The sequence below is a fragment of the Prunus mume genome, linkage group LG2 (assembly GCF_029339155.1).
Source record: "Prunus mume cultivar Tortuosa linkage group LG2, ASM2933915v1, whole genome shotgun sequence".
NCBI lineage: Eukaryota > Viridiplantae > Streptophyta > Magnoliopsida > Rosales > Rosaceae > Prunus > Prunus mume.
The window spans coordinates 38,910,418-38,928,523 of record NC_142699.1 but is presented as its reverse complement, the minus strand read 5'-3'; the positions used below and the strand labels follow the sequence as shown (position 1 = coordinate 38,928,523).

General features: G+C 36.6%; 4 protein-coding genes across 9 annotated transcripts; 3 read left to right on the top strand and 1 right to left on the bottom strand.

The window, feature by feature from the left end:
• Nucleotides 1–1,620: 1,620 nt before the first annotated feature.
• LOC103322669 (putative magnesium transporter NIPA2) lies at nucleotides 1,621–9,237 on the top strand. Of its 2 annotated transcripts, none has more exons than XM_008224600.3 (9): nucleotides 1,621–1,867; nucleotides 1,986–2,196; nucleotides 2,379–2,435; nucleotides 3,187–3,277; nucleotides 3,498–3,658; nucleotides 4,248–4,375; nucleotides 4,468–4,605; nucleotides 5,453–5,545; nucleotides 6,169–9,237. In XM_008224600.3, the coding sequence occupies exons 2-9, from the start codon at nucleotides 2,070–2,072 to the stop codon at nucleotides 6,355–6,357; spliced, it is 984 nt and encodes a 327-aa protein (XP_008222822.1). In that variant the 5' UTR covers nucleotides 1,621–1,867; nucleotides 1,986–2,069; the 3' UTR covers nucleotides 6,358–9,237. The 2 variants fall into 2 exon arrangements, with proteins under 2 accessions (XP_008222822.1, XP_008222823.1); XM_008224601.3 differs by having other exon boundaries at nucleotides 5,453–5,559; nucleotides 6,169–6,345.
• LOC103322670 (uncharacterized) lies at nucleotides 7,286–9,237 on the top strand. Its single transcript, XM_008224602.3, has one exon. The coding sequence runs from the start codon at nucleotides 7,655–7,657 to the stop codon at nucleotides 8,993–8,995; it is 1,341 nt and encodes a 446-aa protein (XP_008222824.3). The 5' UTR covers nucleotides 7,286–7,654; the 3' UTR covers nucleotides 8,996–9,237.
• A 1,795-nt stretch (nucleotides 9,238–11,032) lies between these two features.
• On the top strand, nucleotides 11,033–14,097 carry APO3 (APO RNA-binding protein (DUF794)). Of its 4 annotated transcripts, none has more exons than XM_089046968.1 (4): nucleotides 11,033–11,293; nucleotides 11,413–11,553; nucleotides 11,827–12,223; nucleotides 12,826–14,097. In XM_089046968.1, exons 2-4 carry the CDS (start codon nucleotides 11,508–11,510, stop codon nucleotides 13,715–13,717), a joined length of 1,335 nt encoding a protein of 444 aa, XP_088903094.1. In that variant the 5' UTR covers nucleotides 11,033–11,293; nucleotides 11,413–11,507; the 3' UTR covers nucleotides 13,718–14,097. The 4 variants fall into 4 exon arrangements, with proteins under 4 accessions (XP_088903094.1, XP_088903093.1, XP_008222826.2 ...); XM_089046967.1 differs by having other exon boundaries at nucleotides 11,387–11,553; XM_008224604.2 differs by lacking the exon at nucleotides 11,413–11,553 and having other exon boundaries at nucleotides 11,034–11,293.
• Nucleotides 14,070–17,765, bottom strand: LOC107880336 (cyclic nucleotide-gated ion channel 1-like). Of its 2 annotated transcripts, none has more exons than XM_016791617.2 (7): nucleotides 17,579–17,765; nucleotides 16,758–17,241; nucleotides 16,451–16,654; nucleotides 15,742–16,055; nucleotides 15,299–15,410; nucleotides 14,933–15,181; nucleotides 14,070–14,618 (listed from the first exon to the last, which is right to left on the bottom strand). In XM_016791617.2, exons 1-7 carry the CDS (start codon nucleotides 17,623–17,625, stop codon nucleotides 14,226–14,228), a joined length of 1,803 nt encoding a protein of 600 aa, XP_016647103.2. In that variant the 5' UTR covers nucleotides 17,626–17,765; the 3' UTR covers nucleotides 14,070–14,225. The 2 variants fall into 2 exon arrangements, with proteins under 2 accessions (XP_016647103.2, XP_088903092.1); XM_089046966.1 differs by having other exon boundaries at nucleotides 16,595–16,654.
• Nucleotides 17,766–18,106: the final 341 nt, after the last annotated feature.

Genomic DNA, 18,106 nt, shown 5'->3' with positions numbered 1-18,106 from the left:
TTCTTATTTAATTATAAAAATATGTGTTAACATGTTAATCGTTGGATAAAAAGGCATTGTGGGCTGCATAATACTATATCAGCCCACTAACTCTACCAAGCTAGCCCATTCTATAACTAACCATGACTGTCCTCCTACCTAGCTAAACAAGCCCATAACTGTCCGCCAAGCACATACGTCCCCATACCAAGCCCACTAACTTCTTTCTTCTTCTTCCTTTATTCTTGACTCTCTTTTTTTTTTATCCTTCCTTTATTATTCTCCCTTTATTCTTTATTTTTCTTCTTTCCTCTTCTCCCTAAACCCGAAAACTTCGATACGGTTAACAGAAAAGTCCTCTACTATTTCAAATCAACTCACGTCCAGACCTAGAAACAATAACATCACACGGCTAAATAAATAAAATAATAATATCACAAGGCCAAATATATATATATATATATATATAAAGCAAAAGGAAGAGAATGATAAAAAACCAATGGGTTCTCGCCACAATGATGTTGGATTCCCTCTACCCATGATGGCACCTAAGATTGAACCTCAGTTTAGGGGTGGGCGCGGTCCAATTTGGTCTGACTTTCACCCCAAACCAAAATTGATACTATTTAATCGGTCTAGTTCGATCCTGGTTTAATGAAAAAAATTATAAAATTGACTGATTTGGTTTGAACTGATTTTGATTCAATTTCCAGTGCGGTACTATTTTGGACCGAATTATTATTATTATTATTATTTTCAACTAAAATTTTATTTTTTTGGGCTTGGAAAAACAAATAAAGGGCTTGGAGTTGGGCTTGATGGCTTGGAGAAGAGTATTTGTGCTTGAAGAAAGAGTAGGTGGAGAAAAAATTGAGTTTGGGCTAATATTATATAAATAAATAATATATATTTAAGCCGGTCCGGTTTAGCCATATTTGGTTTTTTTACTACAAGAATTGAAACTGAAATTAGACCAAATTGGTTTGGTTTGGTTTTTGGTAAACTCGGTTCAGTTTTTGGTCAACTCGATTTTTTCCTCTTTTTTGGGCCCAATTCGGCTCGGTTTTTCAGTTTTCAGATATGAATGCCCACCCCTAGTTTCTTTCCTCCAATGTTAAAAAAAAAAAAAGAGAGAGAGAATGGTGAAACATTCAAAATACTAAAACTTAAAAATATTAATTAAATACAAATTTATAAATAAACCCAATCCTAGACATGTATTTATAAAAAAACCCAAGCACTATTTAAACATAGAAACACACCCAAAATCAATCTCATAGTCAACTTTTTGGGTGTGTTTATAAATGGGTTTTGAGTGTGTGTAATGATGAGTTTTGGGTGTGTTTATATGTTTAAATAGTGCTTGGGTTTTTTTATAATTTCAACCCCTATTTTGGGTGTTTTAGTGAAACTCTCTTAATTAAATGAGAATAATATGGTAAATTCACACTTTTTAATATAACAAAAATTAAAAATTAAAAATAAAATTAAATAATGGGTCTTATTTTTGTGGAACACAGCACAACTACAATTATCTTTATTAATTTTAAAATAAAAAAAGAAAAAAGAAAACCAAGGGCTAGTAAATAATAACAGCAAGGCATTTAAAGAAGAACGCGGGATGCGGAGGGCATTCGTTTCTGATACGCCAATGTAACGGACATACAGTTTGCCTCACAATCCACCAAAGACTCCCTTTCCTCTCCTCTCTCTCTCTCTCTCTCTCTCTCTCTCTCTCTCTCTCTCAACACATCCCAGAAACCCATTTACCATTTTCACCAATTCAATCACATCATCTTGTCGCATGTCAAAAAATAAAATAAAATTGACATCATAGTGGTGGTGGGTTTTTAACTCCCATTGCCTATTTTGCAGTGTGCCAAGAAAGGTATGACTTTGTATTTATCACCTGTAATATATGAATGTGTTTATATTTATGTATATGCACGTGTTTGTTAATTGGGATTGTGTTTTGTGATCTGTTTTGCGTGATTCTACGGATGTAGGAAGTAATTTGGAGTTGCAAATAGTATTTCTTGGCCCTGCAAGCTTTGTACTTTTCTTCTTTTTCTTTATCCCTTGTGTGATCAATGGGGTTATCGCCTGACAATTTCCATGGACTCACTCTGGCGGTTTCTTCAAGCATTTTTATTGGGGCTAGTTTTATTATGAAGAAGAAAGGTCTTATAAAAGCCGGGACTAAAGGAATCCGAGCAGGTTTGATCCCATTTCTATTTTGGGTTTTAATCACCATATAGTTTTGAATTCCCAAATCCCTTGTAAATTGGCAAATAATTTTGTGTTCGTGTATTTTTATTCAATTATATTGTTATGGAGGTCTTGGAACATTGGTTTCATCGATATCTTGTTAACTGTGTTTGTGGCTCTATGGCAATCAGGATCTGGAGGGTATACGTACTTGTATGAACCCTTGTGGTGGGTTGGGATGATATCAAGTAAGTTTAATCATCTCTTCAAATGCTTTGTTAGCATGGTTGCATTCCCTTTTTTATTTTATTTTATTTTATTTTATTTTTATCGGATTATTGTTGAATGTATTTCTAAATGCAGCCCTTCTTTTTATCTCTCTCCGCCAATCAAATAATAAAGAAAATTATTATAAATTTCTTTAACTACAGATTTTTATGCTGCCGGCCTTTTTTTTTTTTTTTTTGGTTAGACAATTTTTCTTTTGCTTACAATGCCAGGGCACATCTGCCATAGCACAACCATGACAGATAGCCAAGGCATCATGACGATGGCACAGATGGAACCTGTGGTGTCTGCCATTGTCTAGCACGAATGACATGGTTTTTTGTTCAAGGATTATAGTGAGTGTGGAGAGAGGAAAAAAAGATTTTTTGTATGCAGACCCAAAAAATTAACAGTTATGGATCACTGGACCGCAATGGGCGGTTGGATTACATGTGATCGTTTTCTTTTCTTAAATAGAGGGATTCGATCTTAGAAACTTCTTTTATATATAGCTTTTATCTCACTTATTATCCTTATGTATGAGTTTTCATAAGCATTTTAAAATGCAACTTCAGTCTAAGAGTCATCATCCAACGTATTGTGTCTGTGTATGAACTGCAAGTCTAGGGTTTTTTCTAGCATAATTACTCAAATTAGGTGCCTAGAGCTATGTTTGGAATTTCTATTTCTCTTTTGCTCTTAGTTTTGTGCTGATCTTATTTTCTTTTGTAGTGATTGTTGGGGAGATAGCTAATTTTGCTGCTTATGCATTTGCTCCAGCAATTCTTGTGACTCCCTTGGGAGCTTTAAGTATTATTGTCAGGTATGAAACACCTTATTATTGCCCTTATTGATTCAAGATAAGCTTTCTTGGTATATCATTCTTGCACAGGTTCATGCATGATCACACATTCTCTTGCATGGTAAATGCAATGCATGTTTTTATGCAACACACGTGGGAATGTGTGTGTGTATACATGCATGTAGTTGTGATAGCAGTTTTTGCGGTAGAGTGTTTTTATCAAGATGACATTTTTATTCAGTGCAGTGCTTGCTCATTTTGTTTTGGAGGAAAAATTGCATATCTTTGGTGTGCTTGGTTGTGCTCTTTGCGTGGTGGGTTCAATAAGTATTGTTTTGCATGCTCCACAAGAGAAACCAATACATTCTGTTAAGCAAGTGTGGCAGCATGCTACACAGCCAGGTATTTGCAGATTTACTGTAGTCTCTTAATTCAAATTTATTTTGGAACTTAACATTTGCTCTTGATTTGTCATTCACGCTGAAACTACATGGGTTTTTTCTTCTTCTTTTTTGTGGCGCGGTAATATATGTAAACTTGTTAGCATTAGATTTCTTTTGCCATGTTAGACTTTGCTTTAACATTATAGATTGATTGTCTATAAGGGGTGGTTGAGCTTCTTTATCTGCTACTCCTATATTATAGAACAGCTAGATAGGAGATGAGTGTGATCCGGCAACCCAAATGTGAAGATACCACAGAAAAGCACTTGTTTAGAATTCTAATATTTGTGTTGTTTGGAGAAATATGAAATGCTGGGAATGTTGGTGTTGCAGTAGACTCAATGAGGCATGTTGTCTTCTTTTGAAACTACGAATTTTAAAATAAAATACCATTTTTTTACTGAAATGGTGTGCATGAGGAAAAGTGAGGAGCACTATAAGAGTAAGTCAAAGGACACTGCTTGAATGTAGTATGCATAGTTCCTTGGACACACACTATGCAAACATCCTAGACATGGTTAGTACCAAGCTAATTTTTTTATTCACAGGTTTCATCGTCTACACCTTTTTAGTATTGATTGTGGTTGCTGTCCTCATTTTCCGATATGTACCACGTTATGGGCATACCCACATGGTCGTATATGTTGGAATTTGTTCACTCATGGGGTCTCTTACGGTCTGTTTCAAAATTTTGAGCTTGTTGATGTTATTACTTTAGGTTTATGTATACCTAAAGAAATTCTTCGATTATCCTTGATTCATCTGTAGGTTATGAGTGTGAAAGCAGTGGGAATTGCTCTGAAGCTGACATTTTCAGAAATGAATCAGTTTAAATACTTTGAGACTTGGGTTTTTGTATTGGTAGTGACAGTATGTTGTGTTTTCCAGCTAAACTATTTAAACAAGGTAAATACGTACTGAGCAATAATATTTATTCTGTCCTATTCCTGGTAGGGAAAGCCTTTTTTATTTTTTGATCACCATTATATTCAAAGTCCATACCGATTCAGTATGTTGTGGGATATATGATATTGCTTTAATAATTAATTTCCAAATCACACCAATAGTTACAAGTACTTCATTCTAGGGAACTTTCTGCTTAGGATTTATAAGTCAGACTGGTATTAATCCTGGAGGCAACTTGGTGCTAGAGTTGAAAAAGTCTTGTAACTAATATGGAAGAGTTTATCTTACATACAAAGCTAATTAGAGCTGTTGGTTTAGTGTTTGGACAATTTGAAATTACAAAATAATCGAACTTTTGAACCTGGTAAAAATGCGGCGCTGCTAAATTGAGAACCACAGGCCAAAGCTTCAGAAGAAAATTTAGATGCTGGTTGGACTTGGAGAAAATTTTCAACTGTGGTTTCAGAATATTAATTCTTGGTTCCGGCAGCTCTAAGAACCATTGATGGAGAAGCATATATAAAATGAAAACCTTTTCAAGTAGACTCTTAAGATTTTCTGGCAAGTTGTGTAACAAAGTTATGAAACTTCATTTAGGGTGTTTACTAAGATGTGATATTTAAGGAATACTCTGATCTTTTAACCTTAATTTTCATTCAATGGATTTTGCTATAATTTTTCATTCTTATGGCAGATTGCACATAACTTAAAACTATGTTTACAGTTGTAGTTCTGAAAAACCAGTTATTTAGTGTTCAATATTGTGCATGTAATTGAGTCTTAATTGTCTCTCTCAATATAGTGTTTAGGTGAATGCTTAATTTATATTGTTGATGCATTTTTGCAGGCTCTTGACACCTTTAACACTGCTATTATAGCTCCAGTCTACTATGTTATGTTTACAATATTCACCATTCTTGCCAGCGTGATCTTGTTTAAGGTGATTTACTACATGTACGTTTAAATGTTTGCATGCTTTGGTTTCTTTTTTTTTCCCAAGTACGGATGAGAATCATTTTCTATCAATGCTACATAAAGATCAGGTTTCTTTTCTTAGTGTTATGGTAAATGAATGGCTTTGCCGTGATTAACAATGCAATTTAAGGTCCAAAAATGACATCATTCAGAATGGAGTTTGTTATAAGATGACATTGGTGACCAAAATGTCTATGATCACTTCAGGGGTTTGTATGCCTTAAATGTTTGAAGTCTATTGTTTGATCAAATATAGTTACCAAAACCTTAGTCATGGCTAGTGAAAATTTCATGGTAAAACTTGATTTCATTCTTTGTGAAGAACACAAGTGCTTGCACTTCCCAATACCAATTAATGCAAGCCTACTGGAACTGACAGATAACAAATACCAAAAAAACCAAAGCATTAGGTTAATGGAAGTTGAAATGTTGAAATGTTGAAATTTTGGAAAAGATAATATGTAATTTGCTGTTCTCATTACTGTTTGGGCAGGTACAGTTTCATTGTGATCATTATATCTTTTGAAACATTAGTATTATCTTAGGCTTCACAAATTCGGTTTTTGTTGTTGCTCCTTTTTACTGCAGGACTGGGAGTCACAAAATGGAGCACAGATTGTGACTGAATTGTGTGGTTTCATCACAATTCTATCTGGTACCTTCCTCCTTCACAAAACCAAGGATATGGGAAATGATGCATCTAAGGATAAGGATCCCCCTCTCGTCGAAAGTCCTAACCATGTTGATACACCCTCAAATACTGATAGCCACAGATAGTGAAGTTTATGCAGCTGTACAGCATCGTTGTTCAGTTATTGGCACCCTCTGCAAGTAATGCTCGTTCATGCAAAGTGCAAAACTGGGGGAATAGTATTTAGCTAAAAGAAACTTCATTTTTATGAGGGCACATGAGATGGCAAAGTCTAAAAGGGAAAAAGGAAGAAAAGGAGTGAAGCTGACCTCTTTAAGGCAAATATAATCAGGAATCAGGATGCAGTTTGTTATTCGTAGGGATTCCCCAATACTTGGTTTTTTTTATATTTCTTTTCTTTAACAGTTTTTCTTGTATGAGAGAGAACTTATTGGGGGAATCTATTATAAATTATTAATGCAGAACAGTGCTTCATACTCACCCTTCATCCAAGTTCACTAATCAAGGTAAGAAGACCCCAACTAATTTGTTGAGAGTGAAAGCCAGAGAGGCAATTAAGGAACCTTTCCTTTATGTGGAAATGATGTGGAAACTAAAAAATTACAAATCCATGCAAAGATCCAAAACAACCAAAAGCAAAATAAGAAGAAAGAAGTGGTCAAGTGACCACTTACCGAAAGATAATGGGGTCAAAGTAGGAAATGGACTAGAGGGGTGTAAACCATCTTCTTTGATCAACGTAACGTTCAAGAAATTGCTATGTGTTCCATCAAGTTTGCAACCATCGTGGTTATATGTCCTCAAGCTTATGCAAGTTGGGCACGGCAGTGAGTCCGTAAGTTTGAAGAAAGTTAAAGGACCAACTTGAGACAAAAGAAATTTAAGAACCAAATTGGAAAACGTCCAAAAGTTTGGGGTGGAAATGTGTAATTAACCATTTCTTTTATTATTAATAACAGAAAAACACTGAAAAAAAAAAAAGAAAAAGCAGAGAAAAGAAAAGAAAAACGATTTCGGACAACCAAATCCGCTGTACCTGTATCTACTCTGGTGGATTGCAAATAAAATTCTCAACTCCGCAGTTGGAACTATTGGTCTGGTCCTTTTAACTATCTCAAACAAAGGATACAACTACACTAACCCATCAACTTTCCCACAACTTCCCCGCATTTTCTCTGCCAATTTTCCAAGAAAATGCCCACCAGAGATTTGCAATCTCCTTCTCAAGGTCAGTAAAGTACTCAACTTATTCTCTACTTTGATGAACAATTCTGATGCTTTCTCGATCTGGGTATGTCCAATTTTAGCTGTTAGCTATTAGCCTGTAGGATTTGGACTTCTAGGCCTTTGTTCCATGCCACACAACTTGGTCTGAAATAAGGTTGGGATTGTTTGGATAGTAAAGATTGGTGCTTTAGCTCAATGATGCCCTCAAGAAGAAAGAAGTGGACAGAGGCCGAGGAGAGAACTCTGATTGACAAATACGGTGAGATGGTATCTGATGGGACGCTTGCTAAGATGAAAACCAGAGAGAAAAAGTTTAAACCCATCGCTTGTTATGTGAATTCTGTGCACCATGTTCAAGACCCAATTGCCTACCGTTGGCAATGGTCTTGGAAGGATGTTTCCACCAAGGTCCAGAACATGAGGCACCAATATCTGCTTGTCAAGCAGAAGATCAAGAAACAACAAGCAGACGGTGGTGCTAGCAGTGGTGGTGGTAGTGGGGAGTGTAGTGGGGAGGAGTTTGACTGGATGGAGGGCCTTACCCATTGGTCGAATTTCTTGAGATATAAGGAGGTTTTTGGGGATGTGGGGATCGTGAATTGCAATGGTAATGAACTGATAGCATCTGTGAATGGGGATGGTGAGAATGGTGGGGTGTTTGTGGGGAGTGGAAGGGGAATGGGGCTTGTGGATTTTGGGCAAATGGGCCATTCCGATGGGGATTTCGGGGCAGGGATTGATGGGGTTGAGAATGGAGTGATGGGTTTAGGATTTGAGTATGATGGCGAGGAGGGAGAGGAGAATTTTAATGGCAATGATCGGGTTAGGGAGGATGGAGATGACAGGTTTGTGTGCGAAGAAGTGGAGCAAAATGGTCCTAGTTTAAAGAAGAAGAAGAAGAAGAGGGAGGCGTCGATGGGGTTGGGAAAGAAGGCATGGGGATTTCTAGGTAACCAACTAAGCAAGTTGAAGGAAATGGAGGCTCGGTTTGAGCAACATGAGGCAGAGAGAGAACGGGACAGACAGAGGAGTGAGAGTTTTAGAATGGAGTGTGAGCAAGAACGGGAATGGAAATGGGAGGAATGGGTAAATAAAAAGGAGGAGAAAGAAAAGACAAGGGAGAAGTTGAAGAAGCAGAGGATTCTAGAATGGGAAGCATTGGAGAAGGAGAGTGAAGAGAGAGAAAGAAGAAGAAAAGAGGAAGAGTTGATTCATGAGAGGGAATGGGAGGAGAGGATGGATAGGAGGAGATCAGAATGGAAGAAGAGGATTGACGAAATGTTGGGTCACCACCGTGCAGAGATGGGCCAGATGCAGACTCGTATTCTTCATGAGCAACAAAACCTTACAAGCCAGTTACTAGGGATTGTCTCTCAGTGGACTGCTCATCCAGCTGGACTGTCTGATCATACGAGTGCTAGTAACCATTATTTATCACAAATGATGCAGAATTTGCACCATGTGAATGGTTTGGTTCATGAGGATGCTAGGGTTGAGGGAGAAAATCAAGATGATCAATTCATTGTTGATGGGTAACGTCTTTGCTTGAAGAAACTGCTCTCTGCTTAGTAAGCAAGAATGTTTGCAGTGTTGGTGAGAACTGTAAAGTTTAGCAAATTGTTTAATGCATATGATGTGTACTTTGTTCAGTTAGGTATGGTTATAGACTGATCTGTCGAGCTTGAAATCAAGTCAATAAGGACTAGAGATTTCCCAATTCCAATTTTTTATGTAACTATCTTGTTTAAAATGAATAAAGTTTCTTTATCCCCCAATAATGTCTTGGCAATATGAGTGTGAGATCAGATCTTCATCGAGTGTGTATTAAAGTTTATGCATTTTGATATGGAGCTCTTTTGGCTGGCATATTTGACCTAATTCGGTGTCAGTAGAAATTAGCTTTGTTCTCTATGCGATATTCATGTTTCTTCAAGTATTTGAGTCCAAAGGAAAAAGTACTCCAACAGAGACTATTCTTCCAATGCTAACTGTAATATGGACTTTATGTAGTTGCTGCAACACAACTTGCCTTTAGTATGATTCTCTGTGTGAATTTGCTTGTGAAGGAGCATGCATGCATGTGCAGGTGTGCCTTTGCACATGTGTGAAAAGAGGAGGATTAGAATCATTATGGTTTTCAGTACGTGATACAAAATTTTACTTAATTACATACTTGCATGCTTTAAGTGTAATTATCTGTCGAGCAGATAGAATCTGTCTATGCAGTTCCATGTAAAAGAAAAATTGGATGGATTTAGTTTTTGTTGGCTTCCTGAAATTGACATAAATCTTTCATTCCTCCAAATGGGGTGGCATCCCAACTAAGCCTTTAGCCCAAAAAATGGGTTGGCTATACGACTACTTCGCTTCTCCTAGATGAATGTAACTAGTCTTACCGATATACGTTTCTGATAATTGTATATTTTGTTGCTGCTGATATCCATGTAATTTGGTTCTATTCTTGCTCGGGGGGTGAAATTATACTTTGCAGTTAAGGTAATCAACAATAAAGCTAAGCAACTTAAAGATGAGGGAGTTCAGTCCTTTCAAATTGTTTTGAGGAATTGTGCTTTTGGAAATCGCTCTTGTTTCTTAACAGCAGATAATCAATTTGCCTGCTCTTATTAAAATATTGATTGCCTAGTGACCTGGAAGTGCTGTTGTCTACATGTAGTGGAATCTCGGATGCTTGTGAGATTTGATTCATGTATACTCATGCATACATGCATCTAGCTTTTATCTGCAGATCAGGTTGTGTTTACCAGGCTGTTGCTTATTTAGAGGTAGGATATTTGGGTGTGCTTTTTTCCCAGTCTGTGCATAGCAGAGTAGGTTTTAAAGAAACCTGGACTGCTGAGAACTGACCCATATGAAGATAAAAGCAAAACTAATTACTGTTGTGGTAAATGTTACATGATTTGTTGATGTAAATTGAAATTCTACTGTGTATGTATGGTATGGGAAAAAAGTCCATATTGTTTACAGTGTGGAATATATAACTCAGTATAAATTTAGAATCAAATTTTCACTTCAGTGGCATCAGAAATTTTGGGTCTAATGCAGAACTTTTCTATAACTTATTTTGGCATTCTTCAACTACAATAGGCCCCCTGGCCCTCCAAATACATCCACCATCAGTCACAGATACAAAATATATGGGGTATACGTTAGAAAAATGTTACAAACTTTTAGAAATTATATTGTCTAAGAATGTATATAATTTTCGAAGGCTTTGTAATTCAAGTCGTTAAGAGCAGTTACCCGATACTTGGGATCATGTGTCTCAAACCATCCTCCTCAAAATCGAGTTGCGAAATTTTATAAATATTTATACAGTATAAAAATGTATATAATCATGTCCTCATTAGACCCCCATTATTTCTCAATTGTATTTTTCTGATTTTCTAAGGAATTTATGTTCTGATGAAAAATTAGAAATGTATGAAATAGAACCCAACAACAGTCCACAACTAAGCCCGACTTTGGCAAAGCCTTTCCCTCTCTCTCTCTCCCTCTCCCCTGGAGTGCTTGCAAGCCCAACCCAAAATCAGAATAAAACTAAAATAAAATAAAATTTCACCGCAGTTCACAGTCGCTTCCCGTTTCCAGTCCTCCCCTCCCCCCTCTTCTTCGTCTTCCTCAGGCTCTTGTTCAGTTTCGTTTTCTTCATTTGATTTGTTCTTGCTCTTCATTTTCATTTTTCTCCAGTTCTTCTTGTGTAACCAGTTACCCAGCCCTCCCCATTCTTCGGCTCTTCTTCTTCCTTTTCAGTTCGTCTTCTTCGGAAGTTGATGCTTGAGGTGTTAAATATCAGCATTTGGTCATTTTGAAGAGGTAAGCGCATTGTATCTTGTGTCCTTTCGATACTGTTTCATATTCTTGCTTTGGCTTTGAGTGTATAAATTTGAGAAAATGTTATAAATACAGATGAGATGCTGCTGAAATTTTGACAGATGTTTTCACTGAATGAACAAAAATTTAGCCAAAGCTTTTGCCCGAAAAATTGTGATCCTGGCGGGCCCTGGTTCGATCTCTCTTTTCCCTCTGAATGCTAATCTCAGTCGCTCCTGTTTCTGTCCATCCAAATTATCCAAGTAACTACCAGCACACTACAACTCCATAGAATTTTTGCCTCCTTCCCACCACCTATTTCTATTATAAGGCGCCTTTGTCAGAAAATGCTTGGCAAATCTTTTTGTTTAGATGATGCATTCAGTAATATCAGGTGTAATATCAGAAGTATTTCAATTGAATTGAACTATATTTTCAGTTTAGAAAGATGGAATTAATTGATCCTGATAGCCCAAAGCACTGTTAATAAATCTACTTTAGTTCTGATTTCTATTTCAATTTGTGTAATTGTGCAGAATCTCCACACAATATGCAGAGAAGAATAATATGGAAAACTTGCAATTTTACAAGATTTCATTGTCGACTTGATCAAAAGGCGTGTTTTGAATCGGAGAGAACCCTTACCTTAATAGGTGATGCAGATGATCCTTTGTATGCGGATGTACCAAGACCTCCAAGAAAAATGTCAGAGAGGAAGCCTTACCCTACACCTATGAAGGTTTTGATTCAAAGAGCGAAGGAGGAGAAAGAAGCCCGAAAGGCCCAGCCTTGTAGGATGATTGAAGAACCTCCTGATAATGGATTGTTGGTCCCTGAATTGGTTGAGGTGGCTCATCAAGTTTACCAAGCTCGACAATCGGTCCTGTTTGGCTTGTCAAAGCTTCTTCAAGTTGTTCCTGTCCAACGGTGCAGGTAGCCAGAGGTTGCCTCTTTTATTTATGTTTGCTTGTGCTCATTCCTTCAGTTTGCTTACGAGTTCACATGTCAACTCTAATTTTCAGTTTCACCTTAGTAAACTAAACTTACTCGTCCTTATACGTTGTGGTTCCTCTCTTGTCCACATCTCTTGTAAGAGTGAAGTTTGTGATTTTTAGTCCCCTGTACATTGTGGGCATATCTTTTGTCAATTATTTGGCTTAAGGATTTATATCCTTTTAGGGTTTTAACAGTTAGTTACTGGCGGTGACTTGTGTAGATTATGTAGGCAGGATATCTTTTGTAGATGTCCATATTCTCTTCCTCGCTTGTAATCTCAACGTTGTATGTGTACTGCTTTGATGCATTCAACTTGCCAAAGCAATTTCCAACATGCACTGTCGGATATACAGCTAATTTGGGAAGATAATCAGAGTCTATGGAAAGAAATAGGGCGCATTTTACTGAAAATATATGAATTGCTAACATAATGATGATTCTTAACCTGTATTTTGTAGTAATTGGTTGATTTACTGAGTGATCAGAATATCTAACCTTGTTAATTGATTGTGTTATTGAAACAAGGCTTTTAATCTCAGGTTTTGCTCCGAAGTTCACATTGGACATGCGGGTCATGAAATCCGAACTTGCACTGGCCCACATAGTGGTTCTCGGAGTGCTACACATGTTTGGAAGAAGGGAGGAGTTCAAGATGTGGTTTCCTTTCCTAAATGCTTCCATCTTTATGATCGTGTTGGAAAACCAAGAGTTGGGCATGATGAGAGGTATCGAATCCCACGGATCCCTGCCATTTTGGAGCTCTGTATACAGGCTGGTCTAGAGATTGACGAGTACCCAACAAAGAGAAGAACGAGACCTGTATATTGTATTGAAGGAAGAATTGTGGACTTTGAGGTGGTTAACAAAATGGATGAAATGGATAGAAACTCATATTCTGGGATTGTTGATCCCCTAGTAGATCCTGATTTAGGAACTAATATGGAAGATTTGAGAAATTCAGCTTCACTGAGTCATACTAACTGTGTAGATAAATCAAGTGATAAAGTGGGGAAATCTTCGATCGAGTTGAGTAGTACTACAATGGGCTCATGGTTTGAGATGATATCCGGAGCAAAGAATATCATGGAGAAATACAGTGTGAAGACTTGTGGATATTGTTTAGAGGTCCAGGTGGGTCCCAAGGGGCACAAAGTGAGGATGTGCAAGGCATCAAAGCATCAATCTCGTAACGGTTTGCATGCATGGCAAGAAGCAACAATAGAAGATCTTGTAGGTCTGAACTATGTTTGGCATGTCCGAGACGTAAATTGTCCTGCTCTAGATAACAACCTAAAGAGGTATTATGGCAAGGCTCCAGCTGTGGTGGAGCTATGTGTGCAGGCAGGTGCACCTGTTCCGGATGAATATAGGAGTATGATGAGATTAGATGTGGCTTCTCCTGAACGTGATGAGGTTGATCTTGTCGCTTGATATAAAGTTCCTGTATGCAGATGGATGTGATATACTAAAGAGATGTTAAAAGGGGTTCTGCTGCTCTTCCATAGTGTCTGAAAGATGCAAGTAAGTAAAGGGGAGGAAAGCTTATTCGAAGACAGATCTACTTCCATATTGTGGCTTATGAATGTGAGTGTTCTCTCTGCAGGTTTAGGTAGTCCATAGGTTAATTTGATTGCACTGCCCTTACTTCTGTAGTTTCTGTTGCTCGAGTTTGTCGAGCAAAAGAGAGAACTAGGATGAATTAGTAAAGAAAAATGTATCTGTGCTTCAGAAGAAGCCATAAGATTGATTTAGATGCAGTCTCAGAGGTATGAGCATACAAATGTGTGCATAATAAATCATTTTTTAGGTCATCATAGTAACATTAAAAGGTAATTTTAGACATAAGAACGATACAACCTTTATGCATATAGTACAACAAGTAGCATTTAACAGATGATTGTTTTTTGTGTGGAGTTGGGTGTCAAAGGTGGGAGATCAATCAAGGGTCATTGTTTAAGTTCCACCAGCGTCGGCATTTGGAGGCTACACTTATCAAGTCCTTGGCTGACAGAGCAAAGCCTTCTACTTTTGTATGACATTTCACAATTTCGGTGGAGGTAGGAAGCTTGTCAACCCTAGATTTGTTGGGCGATGCCCACATCAGAAGCTCTTCTCCATAAATATGCCCTTTCCCAAGTTGCTTGGTGACAATTGATGAGGAGGCACCGTTAGTTGTGCTGTAGGTCAAGACAGTGCCTTCTATAATGAAGAGCATGCGATCAACTGGGTGCCCCATTTGAAATATGTTTTTACCTTCGGGGAACATCACTGGTGTCGCATAGTCACAAATCATTTTCAGCACTTTTTCATTCATAACCTTAAGGAATTGTCCCTGCATTTATATATAGTTTAGCTTAGATTAATCCATCGATGCCTTTGGCATTCCACATCTCATCTCCCACACTCTACTCCTCACAAATGATTTGAGTGTATAAGACAGATTAAGGGTGATTTTAGAGTGCCTCTCAGATACAAAAGTAAAGAATAAAGAGTTGGATCACCTCCTAATTGTCAATTGATTTTGAAGGAAGCACAACTTTCTTCAGTGATAATATTTAAACACAAAACAAGGTTCATTCATATATACAAGTTCAATGTTGATAATTTATGTGAGAGAGAGAGAGAGAGAGAGAGAGAGAGAGTTACTTGTGATAGAATATCCCAGCAAAGATGACGCTTCAGAATTTTTTTCGTATACCAGGGAAGAACATCGAATAGATTCTCCAGATCGGCATCTTTGTCTTTTTCCAATTTTTTATGTATGTTTTTCTTGATTTCTTTCTTCAATTCTTCAGGAACACGATTTTTGTCCATCCATGTTTCCCAGTCTCTCTCTTTTTTTTTAATCTTTTGCCTTATTTCCTCCGATTTTGTGGTTGTCAACTGAATGAATGTCTGTACATACATTTCACCACAAACAGTAAATTAGAAGCTCAATGATCATCAGCCCTGAAGCTGAAGGAAAATAAACGTGAACTAAATAGATATCTAGCAGAGAGATTCATTGCCAACCTGCACATTTCCAATGAGATATACAAACAGTAGCACACCAGTGATAGAAATAAGGATTGCAAAGAAGTTTTCCCACACATAATTACTTGTTGTGAGATTCGTACCAAAGTTGCTGCAAAAATTAAGCAAATGATCAAGCAAAATGTGTAACACTAAAAGTGATTCGTGGAGGAAAGTAGTTATAAAGCAACACTTATTTGTTTATCTAATTTTCCTTCTTCAGCTGTTTGTTAAGTTTTTGTACGATGAGAGGAATTTAGGAATAAAAAAGGATTCATTCTCTTTGTAAGTTTAGTTATCACATCAAAAAGGAAAAGTAGTTAATAATAAATTAAGGAAAAGTGGTATACGAATATGACTTCGAATTTTTGTTTAGTTTGAATATTTATACAAAAGAAAATGCTGAAATTGTCAAATAATTAAATGGGTATGTCCAAGCAAACCTTAGATTTCTCAAGCCCCACCAAAAAGAGAAGCATAACTTGGTTGGAAAATCTATATCCCCCGTGTTACCATCATTCTTAAGGGAATCAAGAAATATTCCATAATTAAATGGCTGCTTGTCCCCTGGAAATTCTACACCACAAGTTTCATTGAAAAATGTATTTGTTGAAGTAGTATTGGGATCACAATAAAAGGTACTCATGCATCCTGTATAATCTGTAGTATTTGTTGAAGTAGTGTTTCCTTTACAAGCTCGGTGCCAACATGATGTCTCTCGTTGAACGGAAAAAAAATACCAAAAGGCTCCAAGTACCTAAAAGTTAAACCAGTACATAAGCATTATAACAAACACTATGATACATTAAGGAAAACTCTCTGGGAGGAAGATGTTCATAATGGGAAGAGATGTATTTGGAAAAAATATACATATATATATATTTAAAATAACAGTACTCTTGTGGGGAGATGGGAATTTTCAGCTATAAAATAACAGTATATGTGGTAACAGTAGTTGATAAAGATGGAACTAGCTAGTGCTCAATAATTGAATTTTGCAAGTGCATTGTACATCTACACTCACTCTACTTATATATATTACCACATCAATTAAGCCAGCACCATATGGTCACTTTTATTGTAAATGAAGTTCAAGTTCATCAATCATTTTAATACCAAAATGAATATTAAAATGAAAAAAGAAAAACTTACATGGCTCGCAAGAATGTACAGAAAAAAATTGAATACGGCTTTGACCCGTATTCCAGTATTTGTAAGTTTCTTAGATGATAAGATAATTCGAAAAATCCTCGGCAAATACTGACTGAGAAGACTGAGAAGAAAAAGGTTCAAAACCTTTCTGTGTTCCAAATATTCCGGCCCTTTCATTTTGAAGAAAAGTACTACTACTAAAATCTGACATAATAAACAGTAATGGGTTAGAAATCTATAATTTAAAGCTGGAAAAACCTAGCTCATAATCTCCCCCAAAAAAATAAAATAAAATAAAATCTCTTACTTGTGGCATGGGAAGAACAGCGAGAAGGTCAGTTAAGAAAGAGAGCCATGACAAATACCCAGCAAACTTCTTAGCAAATGGAATTATCTCATTTTTTTTCAATGTTGGTTGCCAATCCTTTTGCCAGAGTGTTTTTCGTCCTGTGATTGCCTTATAGGCCTTATTGCTAGCTTCCCAAATTTGATATCCAATATGCACTAAGAAAGTGATGTCTGTGAGAGATCGCAAAATAAGAGCAACATTCCTCAACTTTTTGTCCATTCCAAGACATTTCTTTTCCTTATCGATGAATGGAATGTAAAAGAACAAGGGATCTAGGGAAACTGCAATAACACATGAAATTACAATTATCTTATTCCACAGTGAAGCTGAAAGAAGTTTTGTTTCCCATTTTTCCCTTGCTCTAAGTCCTCCAATTTTGGATGTGGGATGTGGTGCTTGCCCCTTAGCATTTTCCGGATTGAAAGCTATACCTGGTGTAATGCTGATTAAAAGAAAAATGCAATCAGAAAATTAAGAGAAGTAAAACAACTTAACGTAGAAATTAGAGTATCTAACCCAAAATCAAAATGAAAAGTATATATATATATATATATATATATATATATATATTTGTAAAATGTTATGATACTCACTACGCACCTCAATTAGTGTACAGAAAGAAAAATAAAATAAAAAGATAGAGAGATAATCATTTTAATACACGTGACAATTACAATAAACATAACTGCTAACTTTTCACACAACAAATAGGATAATACTATGATTTAAAATATACAGTTAAATCCTCTTAAAATGATATCGGTATAAAAGAAACAAACCTTATTTCAAAGGTCGAATCAACATTTTCAGGATGCTGTCCAGCCATAACTAGCCTTTTTATATGTTGGATAGGAGTGAATAGATAGATTAGAAGAGAAGAAGAACCTTCAAGAAATAAGGATGATCTGTGAGGCAGAAACTGAATGGAAAGGGTTCTTTTGCTAGTGAAAAAGAAGTTGTGGGGGGTTACTAGGCAAGTTCGTGAAATTTATAAGTAGGGGCAATGAGTTCTGTTTCCCTCCGTTGACTGACCAAGACTTTGTTTTTTGGACTGATTACGAACCCAGGTGTCCCTGTACGGACCGGTCCGTATCTTCTTCTGATGAATTCTTTCCATATTTTACAAGGAAATCGAAAGCCTATTTCTTATAGTTTTTTTCTTCCTTACTTTCAGAAAATAAAACTAGATGTTTTATATCAATTAACTCCAACTCGGCCAAGGGTTTCATTTTATTAATATGTTAGTATTTAGATGCTACTCTTGTGGAACAACTCGTCTTTGGTCATTATGGGCTTATTTGGGAGAG

Coding starts and splice junctions, on each gene's coding strand:
- APO3 (XM_089046968.1), top strand. CDS start 11,508: ATGCTAATCTCAGTCGCTCCTGTTTCTGTCCATCCAAATTATCCAA. Junction 11,554..11,826: donor TGTCCATCCAAATTATCCAA/GTAACTACCAGC, acceptor GTAATTGTGCAG/AATCTCCACACAATATGCAG. Junction 12,224..12,825: donor GTTCCTGTCCAACGGTGCAG/GTAGCCAGAGGT, acceptor TTTTAATCTCAG/GTTTTGCTCCGAAGTTCACA.
- LOC107880336 (XM_016791617.2), bottom strand. CDS start 17,625: ATGGCTGGACAGCATCCTGAAAATGTTGATTCGACCTTTGAAATAAG. Junction 16,056..16,450: donor TGTACATTCTTGCGAGCCAT/GTAAGTTTTTCT, acceptor TTTAACTTTTAG/GTACTTGGAGCCTTTTGGTA. Junction 15,411..15,741: donor TGGGGCTTGAGAAATCTAAG/GTTTGCTTGGAC, acceptor TAATTTTTGCAG/CAACTTTGGTACGAATCTCA.
- LOC103322670 (XM_008224602.3), top strand. CDS start 7,655: ATGATGCCCTCAAGAAGAAAGAAGTGGACAGAGGCCGAGGAGAGAACT.
- LOC103322669 (XM_008224600.3), top strand. CDS start 2,070: ATGGGGTTATCGCCTGACAATTTCCATGGACTCACTCTGGCGGTTTCT. Junction 3,278..3,497: donor GCTTTAAGTATTATTGTCAG/GTATGAAACACC, acceptor ATTTTTATTCAG/TGCAGTGCTTGCTCATTTTG. Junction 5,546..6,168: donor CCAGCGTGATCTTGTTTAAG/GTGATTTACTAC, acceptor TTTTTACTGCAG/GACTGGGAGTCACAAAATGG.